At 39.8% G+C, this 21,795-nt stretch overlaps 1 protein-coding gene across 9 annotated transcripts in view; it reads right to left on the reverse strand.

Moving 5' to 3' along the window:
• The window catches only part of ITPR2 (inositol 1,4,5-trisphosphate receptor type 2), a 273,890-nt gene that overhangs the window by 62,966 nt on the left and 189,129 nt on the right, over positions 1-21,795 (reverse strand). For all 9 annotated transcript variants that reach the window (XM_041118187.1, XM_041118189.1, XM_041118188.1 and 6 more), the window contains 7 exons: positions 20,538-20,725; positions 19,024-19,207; positions 18,172-18,428; positions 17,033-17,233; positions 14,944-15,054; positions 9,968-10,063; positions 8,633-8,752 (listed from right to left, as the gene is read on the reverse strand). In XM_041118187.1, coding sequence (XP_040974121.1) covers positions 8,633-8,752; positions 9,968-10,063; positions 14,944-15,054; positions 17,033-17,233; positions 18,172-18,428; positions 19,024-19,207; positions 20,538-20,725 — 1,157 coding nt within the window. The remainder of the gene's footprint in view (positions 1-8,632; positions 8,753-9,967; positions 10,064-14,943; positions 15,055-17,032; positions 17,234-18,171; positions 18,429-19,023; positions 19,208-20,537; positions 20,726-21,795) is intronic.

The raw sequence follows: 21,795 nt of genomic DNA on the forward strand, positions 1-21,795 counted from the left end.
TGAGGGCAACTGAAAGTGCAGTCTACTTTGAAGAGTGACTTTGTAAAGATGGCACTGTGCGGTTCCACATTTATTGTCTCTCAATGGCTTCTGGATTGAGTTTACTCAGTTTACAAGTGAAATGATTTTTAATTCTACTTAACACTCCTCCATGCAATTTCAATGGAAAAGCTTTAAGTCAAGCCATCCTCTTTTTCGTCCACATATCATCACTCTTAATGAAGACTGTGCGTGCCAAATGCAAGCTGGGAGCTCTAAGGTAAGAGTATGATTTGAGGGCAACAGGTCAAGTTCTCTACTAGTATAAATCAGTACTGCTTGCCTGCTTTCAGTGGAGGCACTCCCATGTAGACCAGCTGAGGATATGGCTAAATGAAGACCCATTGTTAAAGTGAGAAGCTAAGTAACTGCCCTGCTTGTGATACAGAACCAAAGGAGAACTAAAGTCATTCTCCCCAGCCTGTGCTGCTTCAGATAGCAATAAAAAGGTAGTATGTTTACTCCTAATACAGGACTGCAAATAGAGTCTGAGAGCAAAGAATGTCTTAAACAGTATGTCATTGTCCTACAGCCAATTTTCAGAGTAAAACCACAGACTAATGTGAAGATTTCACAACGCAGATATTTGACAAAGAAAGGATATTTCTTCTGGTGTAACGTTTGGGCCCCGGCACCAATACAACATATTTCCCAATGACAAAAAAAATCTTGTAAACCACAAAACACAAGGACACAGGATAACAGAAGTTAAAGATAGAAGAAGAAACCCACAAAGCAGAAATATTAAGGCCACCTGTGCACTAGTGAAATACACAATCACCAGAGCCAAAGGATATATCCCTCATTAATATTGCATAAAACAAAACACACACATATGTATAAGACACTTGATCTTACTCTAGAGAAGTAAAACCAGAAAAATGAAAATAAACTAAAACCTTTGTGGCCAGCCTACAGTAAAAAGCTCTAGCCTGAATCCTAGCAGCTCTTAGCAGCCTAAGTCAACAAGACACCAGAGGGAAAACAGAGGTCCCCATGTAGATCCCTATCAAAGTCACGACAGGATTCTGAGGTGAATGCTTCCAAGGAGAAGGGGAGAAAAAGAAACGTCGAAGGACAAGTTGCCAAGGTTTTAACCTGAGACCTAACAACGAAGCACAAGTTGCCAAGGTTTTAACCTGAGACCTAACAGCAGCCACAGACATTTGTTTAATCTTTCAGGTGCTCATTAGTGTCAAGCCCTTGTGGCAGCCTCCATACCGTCTCTCTATACTGTAGCTGGCTGAAGGTAGAGTTATATACCATCCTAATGAGCCGCAAGGAGGGTGATGTGCGTCATTGGCTTCTGTTTCAATCTTGGCAATCTAAGTGTAAAAGCCTTGCAACAGCTTCTGATTCTGCTGACATTTAATTAGCCGGTGTCATTTTGATGCCATAGCCTGTCTCATCAGGATGATAACTACAAAACAACATGTGGAGCATAAAAGTTCTATAAGAAGTTTCAGGTCTGGCAGCCAAGGATACGAGTCCCCTGACAGTCACAGTTCCTGGGACTGGTCCCCATTAGCCCTTTGTTTTGGCATTGCTATCAGCAAGAGCTTCTCTGTTAAGGAGAGAGAAACAAAAAAAAAAACCCAAAACTGCAAACCTCAGCAAAGCCTTGCAAAAAACATCCTTTAGCTCGAAAAATTATACCCAACCTGCAGAAAGGGAGCATACTTATTGCACAAACTCACAGCTATTCATCCTGAAGGACAGGTTTATCCTAAAGGATAGATTTGATGATCTTCTGGCCTCAAAAAGTAATCCTGTTCATTTAAGCATGTATAGTATTTTTCTCCGTTTGCCATCAGATGCTTGGGAAGACAATCTCCAATAATACCTGCCAATTGCTGCTTGCTCACATCAGCTGCAAAATTTGAAAATGGTCATCGCTACACAAAATGTGACTGGTCTATGTTTTCACTCAATATAACCAGTGATTCTGGTACAGTACATCCATTTACGCCAGACAAGCTCAGACTTTTTTGTATGTGGGTCTTTTTTCCAAAATCCTATTCTCATACACTAAAGACACCACTTTTTTAGAGTGTTCCAGTCAGAGATGTATAAAAATTCAAATGAACCAAGCCATTTAATTCACGGAACAGAATCAGCTCAAAATCTTTGTCAGCAGAACCTAGGCACAACTTAATGTTTTGTAAAGACAGACACTTATGGGACTAATGGGCCACAGCTCCATTTTTGAGCAAAGCATCTACCTGAGGCAGAGGATGGGCAGAAAGAGGTCAGCAACCTTAAAAATTCACCAGTGTGAACCAGTGTGGTCCCCAGATCTCAGCTCTTTGGGAGGATCCTTGCTGGAGCTGAAAGCTGCTTCCCAGCTGGATGAGGCTAAGCCTATCTTTTTAGAGCACCCACAAGGACAGGGAGATCTCTTTTAGGCAAATGTTACAGGCCAGTAACGGCAACACCACCACCGAGGGTAAAGGTGTTCTTGCAAGACTTTTCCACTTGGCTTCTGTTCACTTCTTTTCCATGGTATAACCCTGATATTATCATTTCAGCCAGTTAATGCTCACTGCAGACTGCTAGGGGTTGTAACTGGTTCCACCCATTCCCTATCCTAAATAGCCTTCCAGGTGTTTCTTTGCTGTGCCTTATAGAAGGTGCTTGTCAATGCACAGTATTAAGTAATTAATTTCTTCCTTTTTCATCAACATTTCTTTTTAAACAGTCAAATTCACCCCAAATTTACCCCTGACCACAGTCACACTTACTTCACACAGAATACTGTTTTGTCTACCTGGGACAACCCAGCCAGTTGGGAAAGCTTTGGATTCTCATACTAAAGGACAAGTTACATACAATGATCCTATCTCACATTTGGAGGCACACATTCACAGTGCTACTTCTCGTGTTCGCCATACATTAAATCATGGAAAATCTGCACCCATCATTTTAAGGAAGGTCTTGCCATGGCATCCCTTGACCTGACTTGAACTATATGCGGGTCAAGACAAATGGATGGGTACAAGAATTCACATTTACTTTATAGTATGTGTTTTAGTAAATGTATTTTATTTTATGGACACACACAAAAACACAAGGGAAAAGAAGGACCAAGGTCCGAGTTCATCTGTCTAAATGTTAAAATACATCTAAGTGAAGGAAAGCCAGCAGCTGCTCCAAGCTACACCACCAAAAATAACTACCCACAAAAAACCTTAAGCCTTACAATACCTCCCTCACACACTTGTAGACATTATCTTATGAAAGCTCCTCTTGCCTTAACAATCTATAATATTAGCAGCACAGAAAAGCTTACTTGAAAAATATATGTTAGCATCATTTCTTTAAAAGACTCTTGGAGTACTAATGTGCTCAGTGGTTACGCACTTCTCAACTGTAACACCTGATAAATGCCAATTTTCCTCATTAGTAAGGTAGCTGGGATCGAGTGAGCATAGGACGAAACCCAATGTAGCAGTTAAAGCAAAGCACTGGGGACCAAGCAAGCTGTATTTGCTTCCCATGACAGCTAATGACTTGCTGTCTATAACTGCTTCTGGCTTGCTGTCTTCACCTGTAACACTGGGTGATACTACCTACTTTATGAGAGGGGGAAACAAAATTAACAAAAGCTTTTAACTGCTCTGAAATCCTACAAAAAGGAAGATTAATTCTTTAAAAATTTCTGAAACCACTACTTTTATTGTCATTTATTTGTTCTGCTGTAGCGTATAAGAGTCCCAGAACCCGCAGTTCTAGCCACAGCATTGATGTGGAAAATAAAGGTGGTCCCAGCCGTTGCTTTACTCAAATCTGATGAAGGATATAGAATGACATGCTAAACAGAAACCCACAGGAACAAAAGGCTTTGAGCTTCTTAGAATTTTACATATTTGGACAGCTGAATTTTTTAAAACTGACTTTAGTTTCTACTTAATGAATGTATCATATCCAAGTCTCATTATCAAACCTGTCCTATTTCAAATGTCAAAAATAGTAACTTTTAAAAAGCCTGTAGTGTACCCCTACTCCCAAACTATAAATCCATGCCATCAATTATTACCATTTTAATTGCCTAGTTAGCAAATAGTCTTCATGTGTGTACACTAATGGCAGCAACTTCATGAACTAAACATGGCAGTAAGACATTAGTTTGATAAAGCTTGCCAAGTTTGATACAGAAATCTTGATTTTCCTATTAATATATTAACAAATACATAAGGCTGAATGACTTATTTTGCTCAGTCCATTTAAAATTAGCACCAGAGAGGAAGGAGTATGACTTACTTGTGATGTCTAATTGCTACAGTATGCTTACTAGTACCTGCAGCAAGAACCTTACAATTCACCTATTGTAAGTGATAGCAAGTAAGCAAATCCTACCTCTTTTCCCTTGGTTTATTTTAAGAACTTATAAATGGAAGAACACTTCCAACTGTGTTAGTCTATCAGAAGATAGCCTGGTTCGAGCTTGTCTTCATTTATGCTGCATACCTGCATTGATACCAAGCAGTGTTAATTTCTTCTAACCTCATGGCATGGAGGAAGTGATTTTTCATTAAGTCTTGGTGCCACCAGTAAATTATATAAATATAAGTAGGTTTGGTACTCCATTGGGATTTAAATAAGTTTTTAGCTAAACCTCATAAAAAACCCCCCCAAACAACCTTCTATTTACCTGGAGGTTACAAAGGCATTGTGGAATTCCAAGACCTACGCTCCCTCTCCAGCAAGGCATTTAAACATACGCTTAAAATGGAGCAGCTGAGTAAACATTTTGCTAGCCTGAGAGCACAGAACATGCATCATGAAAGGGGTGACATGCTATGCCAGTACCCCTATACTCCTGGAACAGCTTTGGGAACCAGATGGAGGAAGTCACAAGGCATTGAAAATTTGAAAATTTTATTACAGCATTACAATTTGCTTCTCTACTCCCTACCCACTTGTATCCTTCTAGATCAAGGACACGTGTACACAGCCCTACAGGCAGATGAAAGTGCATTCTTCCCAAGCTGCAAGCTGACTAGAAGCTATGTAAAGTTATTTCACGTTCTTCTGAGCCTCATGAATAAAGCCCCTGCTGAAAGGTACAGCGTATTAGCTTGGGCTTCATGCCTGATTTAGACAGTTTGCATCTAGCTGAAAAACACAGAGACACACTCCAAAGTATTTTCTGTTAACAGAAGCACATATATACATGCATGCAAACTACAGGATCCTGTGGTTATAACCAGTGCCTTATTTCACTTCATAGTAAATATAAAGGGGTCATGAACCTCACAGAAATACTACTAACTCCAAGAAAGTTTTTTAAGTTTACAAACTACTGAAATACCTTGTTATAACTAACAGGTAGAAAGCTCAAGCAGTCATCTGAAAAGCCAGAGGATTTCTTTAGCCTTTTATGATTCCTTTTTTTTGGGTAGCCATTTAAAAACTTGATTCTCCTACACTAATGCTTCTGCACATAAGAAGTGAGTAAGTATGAAATTTTTTGTGCTACTATGTCAAAAGCTTTTGTAATCTCTACAGAGACATCACATCAAGATGAAGTCTCTTTGTGGACAGCCTTACTAACCTCGCAAAAAAAAGCATAGCCTGCTTTAACACAATCTTTTAAAAGGACAGCAATAGAAACACCACACCAATTTATTTTGACTGAGGCTTGAAAAGAATAGGTATAAGAGCTGATGGAACTATCCATAACATACCACTGGCATTCACCCAAGACTACTGTAAGAAATTAGCAATCTCAAGTTCAAGGCTTGGCTCTGAGCATGACATTTGAACAAGACAAAAAAACCCCAGAATCTCCTCCATGGATTTTCAAGAGAATTGTGAACGCTCTCTTTCTAGCAATAATAGGCTTATTTTTCCAGGATGTGACCTCAAGCACCAGTTTGTGTCACTCCTCCACAAGCTGTAGAAGAGCTACATCTGGAAGGAGCCCCTACCCTAAAGCCAGGCTGCAGAGTGGGGGTGCAGCGAGGGTAGTTCTTCATGGATAAGTTAGTTCTGCTTTCTCTCAGGGGTGCTCCCTTCTCCTCTCTGCTCATAATACGTCGAACGGGAAAAGTGAGGAGCAGCAGTGTCCAGACAGTCTGGAGTCAGTGCAGGGGAAGCAGCACAGCTATGGCACGTGGCAGGCTGGAGGAAGATGAAGAAATAAAGGAAAGAAAAGAGAGGACAGAGAAACATGTGGAAGAGACATGATAACTGTCATGTTATGGCATATTAAACAGTCAGCGTCTTACCATCGTGTCGCAGGCTGCTGTGCCCACACACCTCTGTGTGTCTGTGTGTGATGTACAAGTGTGCACATGCACTTCCATACGTGTGCCTGCGTTTGCATTTGGGCTAGGGGTTGGGAGGCTGTAAAGGAGATTCAGCAACAGAAATCTCAGCCTTGCTTGTGACATATTTATAACTTTCTATGCACTGTGGGTCAAACATTTACAAGAATGCCTTTTGCTTCTGGTAAAATCAACCACAGGAAGAGCAAGGAAGGATGTAGTGGTGGCAAAATGCAGAACCCACCATCGCCCTGAAGACTGCAACGACAAAAACTGAAAGTCTGAGCTCCCCAAAATAAACTGTCTGTGTTTGAGGGCTGTAACAGCAAAAAGAGGAACTCTTGGTCTTTATTTTGCTGTTACAGAGGGGCCAAAAAGCTGTAACTAGAGCAAGTGGTCACAAGCATCAGGAAAGTGACTGAGGAGCTACACTGGTTGTAGAAAAAATAAGTCAGATGAACTGTGAAACTGTAAGGAGCGCAGCAAAGAATTATTATGTAAATCAGGTCAGCTAGGCTGAGTGGAAGGCCCAGCCACCAAAAAGCCACTTTGACATAGCAAAGTGCAAGAGGGTGTTTGGAGAGCGGAGCCAGCAAAGGAACCCGGCAACAATGGCCTTACTGAGGAGGGACCATGCTCGTATCCTGCCCATCCCAGCGCAAGTGAAAGGGCACACATGGAAAGAGTTTGGGGTCAAAGATCAGCAGTCCTGTGCCAAGAATCATAGCTTTTCATTAGCGAAGGAGAGAGAAAGGCCCCAGACTGCCTGCCCTTCCATTGCTTTGTTTTGGTATGGGGCTTCACACGGGTACAAAGCTATTGTAAACAGACACATGTACTGTGTTACAGAAATGCAAGAAGAGGAAAACAGTCCATTTTTTAAAAAAAGAAGGATATTTTCACAGCATGCAGAGCCAATCATGCCACTTAATTCTACAGAACAGGAAGGAGCTCAGTAAATTGCTGCCATGAGCCTTATGCAACCAAAATCCTGACTACAGATCAGGCATTTGGAATATCTGTGGAGTGGCTTCACGGGCCTCCCCAGCACCCTGCACGTGTGTCTAGGGACAGAGCTTAATCTACACCTCAGCTAGCTAGTGTACCTTTGGCAGTGACCTCTCTGGTAAAATGACCCCAGCAGTCACTTAATATATAGTTTTAGACCTATATTCTACTCCCCCAAATTTATTTTCCATTGTCACAAACCCCGTTAAGTCACGTAACACAAACTGTAGGCAGAAGACATAAAATTCCAACATTTCGATTTGGCAGGCATTAAAATTTTCAAGGAGTAAATAGTCATACAACGTAAGGTGCTACAGAAACTTTCTAAAAATTCTATCATCTTTGGTGGGTATCTTATGTACATGCAGTGCAAGAGTGGAACATGGTCATCCATAACAACAACATAATAACAAGACTTATTTAAATGTGTTGCAAGCACGCAAGCATAATTCAGTAACTGTTTTTCCATTCCTTGCTTGAAAGAAACATTGCATAATACCAGTGTAACTATAGATTGCTTTCTTTTCTTTTTCCATTGAGTATTCAATTCCTAACAACACTTAATAAGTATAATCAATGTGGAACACTCCCTATCCCTATCTGTTTATTTCTTCTTACTTACTAAAAAAATTTTTTAAAAAATTTGGCCCTTATATGACATATATCATTATGATATAATAAAAAACCCGTGGTCTTTACTTAATTTAAAAAATCTTTTCAATACTCTTAACACAATGAAAAATAAACTATTTTTGATAACAACTGCTCTGAAGAATTAATATACCTTCAGGGTCCATTTTACCTTTACCAGTAGAGAAGCAAAAGTGATCAGAAAAAGCTTGAGGGCACTACAAGATAATTCAAAAGAACAAAACAGTCAAAAGGTCTAACTATTCTTATTAGCTAATTAACATACCTAAAATAATATGAATCTTCTCAATTCAAGTTCACTTGGTATCACAATTGAAGCTACTATTTAAATACACCAATAATGATAACTTGATTTAGGATTTGATTGATATGAATGAGCTCTTAATGCTAAAAGAAGACAAAGCTAAGTATGCATTAACTGCTTTGCTCTACGCTGTTACTTCACACTAACAGAGCCTACCAAATCCTGCAGAGAGCCTACTCATACAGTGAGACTGCTCACTTGTCCTGCTCTCAGCAACTTTCCAGATAAAGTCATGTTGTACACAAACATAAGCCAGAAATCACAAGAAGGGAAGACTCCCTTTTTTGAACAGACAGGTTTTGTGTGGCATTTAACCACTTAATGCTTTTCTGGAAGCAGTCACATAACAGAGAAGACATACCTGATGTGCCAAAATATAGATATTATGGCCAACATCTTTTGGGGAGATGCCATCATCTCCATTCTCCTCCTCATGGTCACATTCGAGGCCTTGGTTATATGCATTCTTCATCACATCCACCTGTAACACAAACCCAACCGAGGAGAGATGAAATAACTGCCACGCTTCGGGAAAAAGCACCGAACGCTGTGTTTGAACGCGCTCGCTTTGTTCAGCTCAGGCCTGGGTGGGTGCCCTGCAGTCCTGCAAGAAGAGGGAGCAGTCTGAGAAACACTTTCTGAATAAAGACGAGCTTGAAATATTTATGAAGCTCCAAACTGCTACACTTCTCATCAGGAAAACTTCTGCAACCATGAGAAAGGAACAGGGACGCTGAGTCTTTCTGAACAGGTGTTTCCACAAATGCTTTTAAAGACAGATCTACAGATACCACAGGCAGAGTCCCGTGGCACTTAAGAGTGCAGCCATGATCCCTCTCTGGCTAGAGCCGGCTGCAACGTCACGCAGCATTCTCCAACCAGTTTAACACAAAAAAAACAGTAAGCCAAAAAGAAAAGGAAGATACAGATCTGGGCAGGGCGCTGGGGTAACTCCAAAATATTCAAAAGCCTCTTACAGGACCAATGGGGCGAAATCCTCTGTTCCCCACCCAGGGCCTGATCCTGTAGTTGTACCTTAGGGGTGGCCTCATCACGCTGACATGCCACCATGGCGAAGACGCCCTGAAACCAGCAGGCGACTGAGCTCTGCCCACGTGCAGGGCCTGATGCCCACAGATCTCCCCACAAAACAGGTTTTTCAGTCAATGCTGTTACATGGCCAATTGGATTGGAAACAATTTCTCCAGACTTACAATCTATTTAAAATTCCTGGAGACCTACACAAGTGTCACGGCTGTTCCAAAATACAGCAACAACTGCTTGTAACTGTTTGCTCATGAGACATATGTGTAACATACAACATACATACATACCATGTACATATTACATGTCTACACACACACTTCTGTTAGCACTGTTTCACAAACTGTACAAGCTTAATTTCCCAGCCGCTGACAAAGTGTACTTGAAGACAGTCTACCAGAATATGATAATTTAGTTAGGAAACAATTACAGAAAAGTGCTTGGAACGGATAAAAATAATGAAGTCGTAAAGACTGAAATCATGCATGCTTGATCCTTTTAAAGTACTTTTTGTGAATTAGTACTATCCTGATACATTGTGTCACTATATGCTGCCAACACTTTTCAGCTTAGATGCAGATCATTTTAAAAATGTTTTAATGATGATTTTTTTTCAGCCAAAAGATTTATGAATATTCAGAAGTTTTCTCACCAGTTCCCTTGGTCTCATGTTGAAAAGGATTCTTTCCGCATTCTCACTGTCATGCCTGCTTTCCATAATAGCCAGCAAAAGCTTGGAGGCATTGTTCTAGAGATACAAAACCAAGTTAATGCAAATTTAAAAATCTATTTCATGGATTAACGACCCTTGCATTTGTTTTAATTGAGATTACGAGGACCACATTTTTAGCGGATAAGATTTTAAACTACTCACATCTTTTATTTTCCTGACATATTTAATAGGGTTTTTCTCCCATTTTCATGTCAGTGTACTGTAAGGTTAACTAACCCTGCATGCTATATTGGAAGAAGTATTTCAAATATTGAAAAATACTCGACTTAAATACAGAGCTTTGTTCTATGCTGTGCACAAGAAACGAAATCCCGTTTCCTTTTCTTATTGCCCACCTAGCAATTTTTGCCATGGCTTTCTATTAAAACAATACTCAACAGAAGTAATTAGAAAATGTATTACATGAAAGGTTTCATCATGCAGGCAAGTTTCCTTCCCCTTTGGTTTTTATAAAGTCCAATTGGTTATTATTTGAAAGGCTACAAAATAAACTGTTTTCCTACATTCCTGGAATTTTGTTTCACTACCAAATATTCCAGGGGGAACGTATAAAGATATTCTTTACTTTGTCAACTGGCTGCTTTTCACTCAGACCTCTCCCAAGGATTAAATAGCATGAGCTTTAGCCGCAGTAACCCAGTAGTGCCTTAGACTTCAGACCTGTCCGACTTCCAGTTAAATCAGATGCAGTGAACAGGAGAGGAAGAATGGTTTCAGAGGTTTGACTGCTTTCTGGCAGAGCATGGTTGCCTTGGTTCACCTGCCACAGCATCTCACCATCATCCTCTCCTACAGACCAAGCTGTGTGAATACTTGGAAGTAGACCACAGTCCCACGATACAGCTAGGGGCCAGTAAAACTCTCAACCCACCATAAAACCTCTTTCTCAGCTGCTTATTGCCAGACGTCAGCAATTCAAACTGAAATTTCTTGCCGCAAGGGTATGCCTTGGACAATTAGTATGGACAATCTTGGAGGAAGAGGGTTCAGCTGCTTTTGGGACTGAGGCAAAACCAAAGATGTTTCTGCATATTCAAGCAAGTTCTGTTTTAAGCAGCCTTTGTATCTCCAGGTTTTGATAGCAGAGCTGAAAATCTGGAGCACTAGAGGCCAAGATAACACAATCATGCAAGTTGTAGTCCCCAGGGAATCCCAGCCAAATTTGTCCAACTCATAAGCCTTTTTTTAAAATTATGATTTGAATACTATACTGTGGAAACCTGCTGGAATTCCACAGCTAAAAGTCCTCAGAGTTTCTTCTTGGTGGGCACAGAATCACAACAAAATCATGCAAGTTGGATCACAAAACCCCGCATTTGAGGGTCTCCTTTGGACTGATCTTTCAAGCAGTCCAACCCCCTGCTCAAAGCAGGTTGCTCAGGGCTGCGTCAAGCTGAGGTGTGAACATTTCCAGTTGGAGGACTGTAGGATTAGAAGTCAGCAGCAGAAGGAAGAAGATGAAAGGAGGGTGGATGAATAGAATGAGGATTTATATATGACAGGGTAACTAGGACCTTCTGGGAGAGGATATTGGGAGCTGAGTGAGAAGCCAGGAGAGAGGGGACTGGGCTTGCCAACACAAGGATGAGATAAGGACAAAGAACAATGGATGAGAAGAGAAGAAAAGACCAGACTGGGACTGGCTAAAGGAGAACGGGACTCCGTATCAATTTTTCCATAGCTCCCCTTTCCTTTTGCTCCAGAATCAAACCAGCATCATCTATTGGAAAGGTCTAATCAGACTCTTTACCTTGCAACCTACATTGCAAAAGTTTAACCTGCACAATCAATGAGGCCAGGTGGAGGGAAAGGATAGCATTTTAAGACACCTGGCAGGATGCTGCTCTGAGGAACTGGATGCTGCTTTTTCTGCTGCAGTTTTCCCTTACAAGTCAGTTGTGGCAGCATCAGTAGGATCTTAAACTGAGGAGGAGGGAAGGGGGCAAGACAGGCTGTGAGGTAGCTTGAGAAGGAAGGGGAGGAAAGAGTGAAGAAAGGCACCAGTCTACTTGCTTATGGGTGAGGAGGACTTTGAAGCTATTTCCCAGTGCAGACAATGCTGGGGATGGAGAGAAGTCTGCTGCAGCTTTCAGGGAGTGACGAAAGGTAAAAGGTGGGTAGGACTTTGTGTCATCAACAGCCAGCTTCTTGCTACTGACTCAGCAAAAGTGGCATGCCATAGCCTAGAATCACAGCAGGCAGGCATGTCCTCCAGTATTTTTTCTCTCTAATCACTTGCACCTGTCATTGAGATGCTCATTTCACTACTTGTTCCTCATTTGCTGCATGCTTTGAGACCCTAAGATCTGATTTCCATTCCCAGATATCAATGAGGAAAAGCGGTCCATTACCTGGAAAATACAATATAAAGTTCTTCGTAACACATTAGTACTGCAAAAAATTAGTTCCCAGAGCTACAAACAGGACAGCCCAAAGTAATTCTGGCGTTCATTTCTCTTTACCTGAGTTAACATCTCACCTCCTCCTAAGAATTTTTGAAAAATAAGTTAATGTGTGAAGCAACTAGATGCAGCAGAGTAAGGTGCTATGAGAAAAGCCAAAAAGACACTTGTATTAGACTCTCTCTACCCTTAGACTGACAATGTCTCTTCATCCTGCCACTATACAGAGTGGCAGATATTGAGGTCATACTGTGTGCCAGGGCTTAAATACTAGTCAGTAAGGAAGGCCGGGGGTCATACTCAAAATAACAAGAGGCAGAACAGAACATTGGCCATCTGTGCACTCAGTGAACAGTGTCTACCCTGCTCACTAAATGATTTGGGAGTCCAGTGGAAAATATAATCCATGAAGATGTAATTAAATACCACATCACAAACTATGTGCAAAACAAGCTAAATTAAGATGGGATGGGAAAATATAATTCTGTGTTGCCTTTGCTTTGGTTGTGGGCCATGAGTTCAACCTACAATGTTCCCTGAAAACACTGTCTGAACTTGTGTGTAAGTGTGTGGGCCTATATACTTTGCATTCTGTATTTTCATTGCCAAATTTATGTATTCGCAACTTTAGAGTTGCCTATGAACACTGACAGATTGTCGATGTTAAACATTAGCTGGTAGACTCAGCGCTATATTATTTCGATGTGTTGCCACTCAAAATAAAAACCAGTAACTTCTTAATTTAGATCTAATTCTTGACATCACATCTAGCTCAGCACTGTGTCCAGTTCTGGGCTCCCCAGTATGAGAAAGATATGGACTTAATGGAATGAGTCCAGCAAAAAGCCACAAAGATTATTAACGGAATGGAGCACTTTTCATATAAGGAACGGCCGAGAGCTGGGACTGTTCAGCCTGGAGAAGAGAGGGCTCAAAGGGATCTTATCAATGTGTATAAATAACTGATGGGAGGGAATGAAGAAGAGGGAGTCAGACTCCTCTCAGCAGTGCCCAGTGACAGGACAAAAAGCAATGTACACAAATTAAGACACACATTAAATTCCGTCTAAACACAAGAAAACACTTTTTTACTGTGAGAGTGATCAAAAACTGGAATAGGTTGCCCAGACGGGTTATGGAGTCTCCGACTGTGGAGATATTCAACTGGACACGGTCCTGGGAAACCTGCTCTAGCTGACCCTGCTTGAGCAGGGTGGTTGGACAAGATGACCTCAAGATGTCCCTTCTAATCTAAATGACTCTGTGATCCTGTAAAATCAGAATAATTTCCACAGTTTGAACCTTCGGTATCATTCACTACAATTTTTGCTATTTAAGTAAGGCATATATAGCCTCCTGTGAACAGGGCCAAACTGGTCCTTGCAGCAATGTCTCTAAACTCCATTTTTGGTTATTACATAGTAAAGATGTTCTACAAGCATTTGCTAGCTTCATGATAATGGCAAATCAAAATGGCACTGGAGTTACTGTCGCTAGGTCTTTACAGAGGCTGAAATTTTAACTTCAAAAGAACTGTCTGCATGTTCAAAGTTAAATGTCTGCTTAAGTGTTTTGCTTGAGGGGGGCCTCAATTACATTGCCATTCAAAAATGTAATTACAGTTATTAAAATCATGTGTAAAACACTGTTGATTCAATGTTTCATTGTACATGATATATAGCTATATTAATTATTTTATTAGACATCCATAATGTTGCCAATATGATGCAATGCAGATACCACAAAGTATTTGCTGGTTTGGGGGAGGAAACAGAGCATCTGCAATGGAAATACTTCATTCGGAAGGCAAGAAAAGGCAATAACCCAAGGCTCCTCCTGACAAGTTCTACACTACTTGGCAGATAGTATAGCTGCAGAGCTCCCCTCTGCATGCAATAGCACACAGACCAGAGAAACTTTACAAGCCTATCCAACTCTCCACAGAGCACACCAAAAAATTACAAGCCCTCCCACTCCACATTTTGTCCTCCTCCTCAGAGGACACTGAGAAGGGAAATAAAATACAATTTACTTTAACCTTGTTTTCAACTTTATTTGACATTACAGGTCATCTGATATATTACTCTTTTTTCACAACATCTCCTTCTCAAGTAATTTATTAAGAGTTCAGTATATACAGAGAATGCCTGACTTGTTACATGTCTGTACAGTGTTGCTATTTATCAACCCTGTGAGATTTTATGCCCACAATATAGACTCTACAATGCTAGCTACGTCGTGTCTATTTGATAGGATTTTTTTTTAAAAAGCTGAGGACATACTCCCAAACGCAACAGTGAGTCAAAAGGCCTGTGGTAGAGGGCCTGATAAGGATTCAGAAGCTGAGCTGATTTGCAATGTTTGTTTTCAAAGGCTTCTGAGTATATTATGCTATGGTAAGATTAAGTAAATGTCAGGTTGCCTAGAGCTCTTGCATAGGTATGCCTTCTATTATTACTCAAATTTAAATAAACAAATTTACATTTACTGTACCTTTAGCTGAAGCACCAAGTCCATGCAGTATTTGCCAAGAGGGTTTATGTCATTCAAGATGAGTGCAATTATAATATCAATCCCATTAGATTCATGGGTGGCTATGCAAGTCTGCAAAATAAGAGAAGGGAGTTGGGGGGGGGGGGGAGAGGGAGGGAAGGAGGGAGGAAAAGAGGGAGACAGGATAGGCAGAGGGAGGGAGAGAGAGAATATGTACATCAGCAAATTTCCAAAACAAGGACCCAGAACTTGAAAGACCTTGTAGCAGCGATGAACCTCCCAGCCAAAGCAGAGCAGCCTGAAAACATGCCACAAGAGATGCTGGGGGAGACTTGTGTAGTACAGAACTAACCCCAACACTGCCAGTAGTGAAGTACACAACTGCAAAAATGGTGGTGCAAGCTAAAACATGCTTGCAGAGAATCATGCAGGGTTTGGCACTAAGTGGTACAAGTTACAGGCAGCAGCCCACAGGAGCACTGCCAGATTCAGCTGAAGACACATGCAGAGACATAGAAGACATGCTTGAATGTAGGCACAATCAAATCTGCACACTCAAGTTCTTATTTTGCACTCAGCAACCAGCATTAATATTGTCCTTATAGCATGAATTGTTTGTGAAGATTAAGGTTTTCTACATGCATCTGGATGTCCTGCATAGAAGGACATTTCTGGACATGGAATTCAAAACTGTAATTATGACCAACGGTACTTCCCAAACGCTTTTACAGCTGGAGTCCTGCACCTTCTAAGCCTTGTAAGCAAGTGTCTGTTATACAAAAGCCTGTGGTATTTTTTCTTCTAGCAGGTTTATAGGACAATAGGAAAGGAAAAGGTTTCCAGAAAGACAGACGGGGGAAAAAATGAAAATAAAAGTGTGGAGCATTTGCCTCTGAAATACACTGAATTAGACTTGCAGTTGGTGTAAACAAGCCTTGCAGTTGGTGTAAACAAGCCTAACTCAAATCCTGAGTGACTTCCCAACAGGTAGGTCTAAGTAATAAAGTGTAACTAATCATTCCCTTCCACTATCAGCATTCCTCCAGTGCTCCTCAAGTAAACTTGTTGGAGAACATGTTAACTTGAAACATGTATTTGTTTTCATCTCCAGTCCTGTAATTATTCTTTTTTTACAGATGTTTTTCCTATTCATTAATGGATCAAATATGACTGTTTAAAATTTAGTCCGCTGAAGGATTTTTTGTTTGTTTGTTTTTAAAGTATTAAGCAAAGGCAGTTGATTACCAGCAATGGCAATAATAGCACTTTACACTTCATTTGTGCACGTTAATGACGTAGCATTAATACTGCATGTATTTCTTTAGCTATTTCTAATATCAAGAATAGATTGCATCTGTAATTTTGCCCACTGCAATTTTCCCATTGCTAATCCATAGTAAAAATTCTGCTATTTCATCTACTGTGACAACTTTACTACAGTTCTCTTCAGATCAAATATAGCAGCATGTAACTACATTCTTTACCTTTCTATACTGCCTCAGCATGGCACTAAAGAGACATCTACCAAAATTCACAGCTGTATGACTTAAAAGACTGCATCAAGCAAGGCACAGAAGATTAGAAGCATGGTCTTTAGTCTCATCCATTTCACTACTGATACCATAATTAAAGATGCTGCTAGGTAGTATAGCAGGATATTAAGTTAAACTTTGTGGCAGTTATGTGAATTAAGGAAAGTAAACATTAGCAACCCATATAAACACCAGCAAAGGCAAAATGTATGAAAATTAAGAAAACAAGATTGCGTTTGTAATGTACTTCCACAACTGTGACTCAAAATCCAGTCTCACAAAGTGACATTTAAGCCACAGACCCACTGACATAAGAAATCAAACTCTCTCCAAAAGGACTGGAAACCCTCCATGTAAGTAGATATACTACAGCAAGAGTCTATTTTGAGTTCTGACTTAAAAGGATTGCTTCCCTTCAAGCAAGGAAAGCTTGAAACTTAAGTTAAGCCTAGTCATAGCAGTTACAAGTGAATTTATGTTATTAAGAACACTGAAGGGTTTATGACAAGCACACAGATACCATACTCTTCTGCATCCAGAAGTTATTTGAGCCCTACCTGGTTTTCATGGCATGGGCCCTGGCAATATTCGGTCAAGCTTTCCAGCGTCTGGTTCACAAGAGCCACGTTCCTCTCATTGATGTAAAGCCCCAATAAGCCGAGCCCACCTGTCGTGCTTCCACAGATACAGTCCAAAAACTGAAGGGTCTCACAAACAAGGTTGTAATTTGTTTTGTTGTTCTGATGTCTTAAAAAATTCTGGTGGATGGAGAAAAGAACAACCGCCCCCCCAAAAAAAAACCAGAGAGGGTTAGAGTGAAGTCAGACACAGTCTTTTTTCATGAAAATATTGAAGGGTACAATTTACAACCATATGACCATTGTAGCTTAGGAACTGAAGCACACTACACTGTAGAAAATATATTATGCCTTAGTGCAGCAGTTGAGAACTATTATCTGATTAAATCAGTAGAGAAAGGAGAGCTTAGGAAAGTGAACTTTGCAAACATCTGCACTGGCCTTAAATGTCATATATATGTCCTGCATACCTGCTCCCATCCATCTATTACGACCCTGCTCTTGGAAGCTTGTTGCCCCACAGCTGAGCAGGTTTGGTGGCACATTACGACTGCTCCTTGGCAGTGCCAGCGCAGAATGGTAGCTTAACTCAAACCACCGCCAACACTGCCTTAAGGGAGGCTGCTGGACACAGCACTGAGAAATATTTGCAGAAAATTCATTTTGCAAAGGTTGCTATGGGGACAGTAATTTCTACCAGGGGAAATTTCCCTGATAGCAGGGACACACGCAGCATCTTAAAGCCTTCAATCATAATATCTAGGGAAAAGAGCAGGACCCAAACTTTGCCCAGAAACTTCCTGTGGTCTTCAAACCTGTGGTAAGTGATCCATCATTTCTGCACAGAAACCATACTAAGAGGGACATTTAGACACTTCTCAATTCCACGTGGCTATGCTGCGGCCCCCAAGCAATGTTTGAGGACATAAACATGAGCTCCATCAGAACATGCAAGTGGCTCTTGAAAAGAGTTATTTTACCCCTTGGACCAAAAGAAGAACAACATTTTAGACACCTCTATTCTGTAACAGGAGCCAGGCATAGGTGTGTTTTGTTTCCCTCATGATGTTCCAGCTCCTGTAATACTTCTTTTGGAGCTCAGCTTAAAAACGCTTTACCTGGAGCTCTCGGTTGTGGTTCTCGCACAACAGCTGAAGAAATCTCAATATTGGCTGCATGATTGCAATGGCAGGGCTCATGATTGCTTCTTCTGTGGACTTCTCTTCTGCATTTGCAGCATCTGTTCCTGAGCCCATAAGATCTATTTCTGGGTCCATTTCTCTTCTATACACAGAGTAAGCCTTGGATGTTGCAGAAGATGCTTCTGTTAACTGTCCTTTCATACCCTCTTTCAGATGCAGGGTTGAATCCTTTACTGAAAAGAAGATAATTTTCCTTCATTTTTTAAACTCTTTCTCCTTGTTTGATTAAACAATAAGAAAACAATAATAATGAATGCAACTTTTTCTTTGTTGGTGCCTAACTTTTCGAAGACCTCTAGGCAACTTACAAAGAATATCAAAGCAACATTCATGCAGGGATAGCATGTTCCAAATAAACCACAAACCAGAGTGAAACAGAACATTAAAACAAAAAGCCCTACTATTTCTCTCCCATATACAATAAATGATGAGAACAATGGAAGGACCACAGGGTGGGAAATCAGTTCCTGCGCTTGCTCTTGTGAAATAGTCCCATTAGTAGCAGCCTTTACTTCTGCTTCTCTAAAAATATGGTTCTATATCTTCTACTGGTATATACTGGCATAGCTTCACCGATTTCATCAAAGCTAATTCCTTGTAACCAGCTTAAGAGAAGGCCTATAATTTAGAGAAAAACAGGCAAAAGATGCAAATTAGCAATGATTAATATTAAAGCTTATTGACCAATGCAGCATAGTCTCAGTGGTGCAGTACATGCGGTTTGAATATAATGCACTTCTCCCCTCTTTTACATGGGTGCTTCCTTACCTCTCTTTTTGGGAACAGATATGGTTAGGTCACTATCATCATCTTTCTTTTTGCTCCCCAAATCAATAGTGTTCACTGTCACCGTTGATCGTATCTCCTGCTGAGCAGCTTTCATGCGGTCATACAGGACTTTAAAGAATTTTTCTGACTTTTTTTGCTCCTTCAGTTGCTGGTAAGTTGAATACTGCAAAAAATATATTCTTTAGATATCAATCTTCTAAGGAAGAAGAAATACAAAAATACACTATTTTTTGTGAAACAAATGATGAATAATTACTTCACTTACACAGAACAAATGTTGGCCACTGCCTGACCAGATCTTTCACAAAGTGATATACAAGGCTGGTAACAAAGATTGATGATAACATTTTAAAATTTGGATAAAATAGTGAGCACTGCTATTTGCAATCTTTAAAATGTCACAATATTACACTTGAAGTTAAATTACTTTGTGACACTCTCCATTTCTCCAGGCATTCTAGAGTTAGACTATTCCATCTACAAATAACAGTGAAAAGTAATTGTTATTATGTAACAAAAGAGGAAGCATGAAACATCTAATGTGTAATATTAGATCTTAGATTATATACATTTTTTGTGCTTCCCACAGAATTGGAATTAACATTTTAGATTATTAAGCCCAGTCCCTTAGTATTACTGTCAAGCAGGCTGAGTACCATTTTCAACAGTTTACAAACTCTATCTTAAAGTAAAAGCCTTTTACAGCCCCTAACAAATCATTTTAAAAAGCTGCAACAAAATCTCCCTTCTTTAACATTTTCTGGACACTCTTTAGGGGCCACTGATTGTATTATCTTTTTTACAGAATAAAGATACTGGATGGGATTCCTCTCATTTAACTTCTATACTCTTGTGATGAGGTGTAAGTTGGTTATTTAGGCTGCCTTCACAGGCAATAATGAGATATGGGGAAATGTGGGGAGCGATTCATACCATCTCTGCTCTCTTATGAGAACTCTGCTGATCATAGAGTAAGAATAAACAATCATCTTATTTGGCTAAAGTTGAGTGACAGGGATATCATTCACAAAAACTAGAATCCATAGTTTAAAGCAGTTATTTTCTATGGACTGGGGTACTGGTCTTCTCAAATGGCCAGTTTTTCTCTCTTTGGAGATTTTGATAAATGTCCCTAAATGTTTCCAGAAAATAACTTAATTTTATTGCTATTATAAACTTGAAAGTATTGTAAATTTTAATTTTACAAAGAGAGATATGAAATAACTGGAGATAATGCTCATATGGCAAAGACCAGATTAAAAGCAGCACTGTGCTACACAGAAAGGGACAGCTAAAAAAATGTTTTCTTCTATTGAAGAGTCTACACTATGAGATATTGCATAATAACAGGGCATATTTACATTTGTATTATAGCAATACATATTGTAGTGATAAACTTTTCACAGAACTCACAGCAAAAAGGTTCTTTTTATTTGCCTCCAGACTACATGCATTTGAAAATCAATATGTGAATAAGTAAATGAAATAAGTACCTGTGTTTGCGTATTTCCACCTTCAAGCAACGCAATGCCAAGCAAAATGCCTTCTGAGAAAATTCTGTCATTTTTGGTGTTCACTATAACATCTATGACTAGTTCTGATGCACCTTCTTTATCCAGAAGGCACTGGATATCAAACATCGTTACCCCAGACTTATCTGAGTCTTGTCCTGAAAATCCACCTGCAAATTAGACAAATACATACCACTTGTGTTTGTTTCACATATGTCTATGAAAATGAATCTATTAGTAATAGTAATTTGTCTTATACATACAGTAGCAATGTAATAAATTTAATTTTGAAATTCTGTTTCAGGCAAAATTCTCCTTGATACAAACAAGATTTTTGTATGAAACTGCAATGCTGGGCTCTAAGAATAAGAAATAAAACAAAACCCTGAACCTGTTCTGTCATGATATTCAGACAACAAAGAAGTTGGAAATTACACTGATTGGTCCACCAAACCCCTTTTTTAATTCCACTGCTGCATACGCTGAACTGTATGTATGGTCAGTGCTCTGAGACCACTTTTAAATCTGCTTTTCAATCTCAGGCCTAATCTATACAAAGACTGTGTACTGGTACATCAACTCTGGTTCTGTGTATGACCTTCTAGCTAAATACTTTTACCGATATAACTCCTACACCATTAACATCACGATGACGTTCTTTAAGAACAGAGAGTTGAGCTAATCCAAATTAAAGGTGTGGTTTTAAGGAATTTTGTTAAATTGCATTAACTCATTAAATCAACCACCTTTTATTATCACAAATTATCATCTTTCCCACTATACTTACTTTTATACAGATGTAACTGCATCTACTTCACTAGGAAAAATATAGTAGTGCTTTAATCAGTCAGTACTGCTTTGATTAAACTGATTAAAATGGTTCAGACTTTGTGATGAAGCCACACACAGAGGCATACATATATATATATATGTGTGTGTATATGTATACATGTATACACGCGCACACACACACTTTTTAGAGGGAGAACTAAAAAATAGTAAATCTTTACTCTCCTGTTTGTTAGGGAGCAAAATCTGGTGTACAGGATATTAAGACCGTAAACATTTCCAGTGTCTACACAGAAATAGTCAAGGAGGATCAGTTGGGTAACACTTGGAAACGCCCGCAAATCTGGGCATGCCTTTAATATATGCTGAAAATGCAATGGCAAGTATTTTGACCTGGCCTAATACCTAGCTTCTGCCTCAATTCCTATGACATACATTATTTTGGGGTTTC

The sequence above is a fragment of the Aquila chrysaetos genome, chromosome 17 (assembly GCF_900496995.4).
Source record: "Aquila chrysaetos chrysaetos chromosome 17, bAquChr1.4, whole genome shotgun sequence".
Taxonomy (NCBI): domain Eukaryota; kingdom Metazoa; phylum Chordata; class Aves; order Accipitriformes; family Accipitridae; genus Aquila; species Aquila chrysaetos.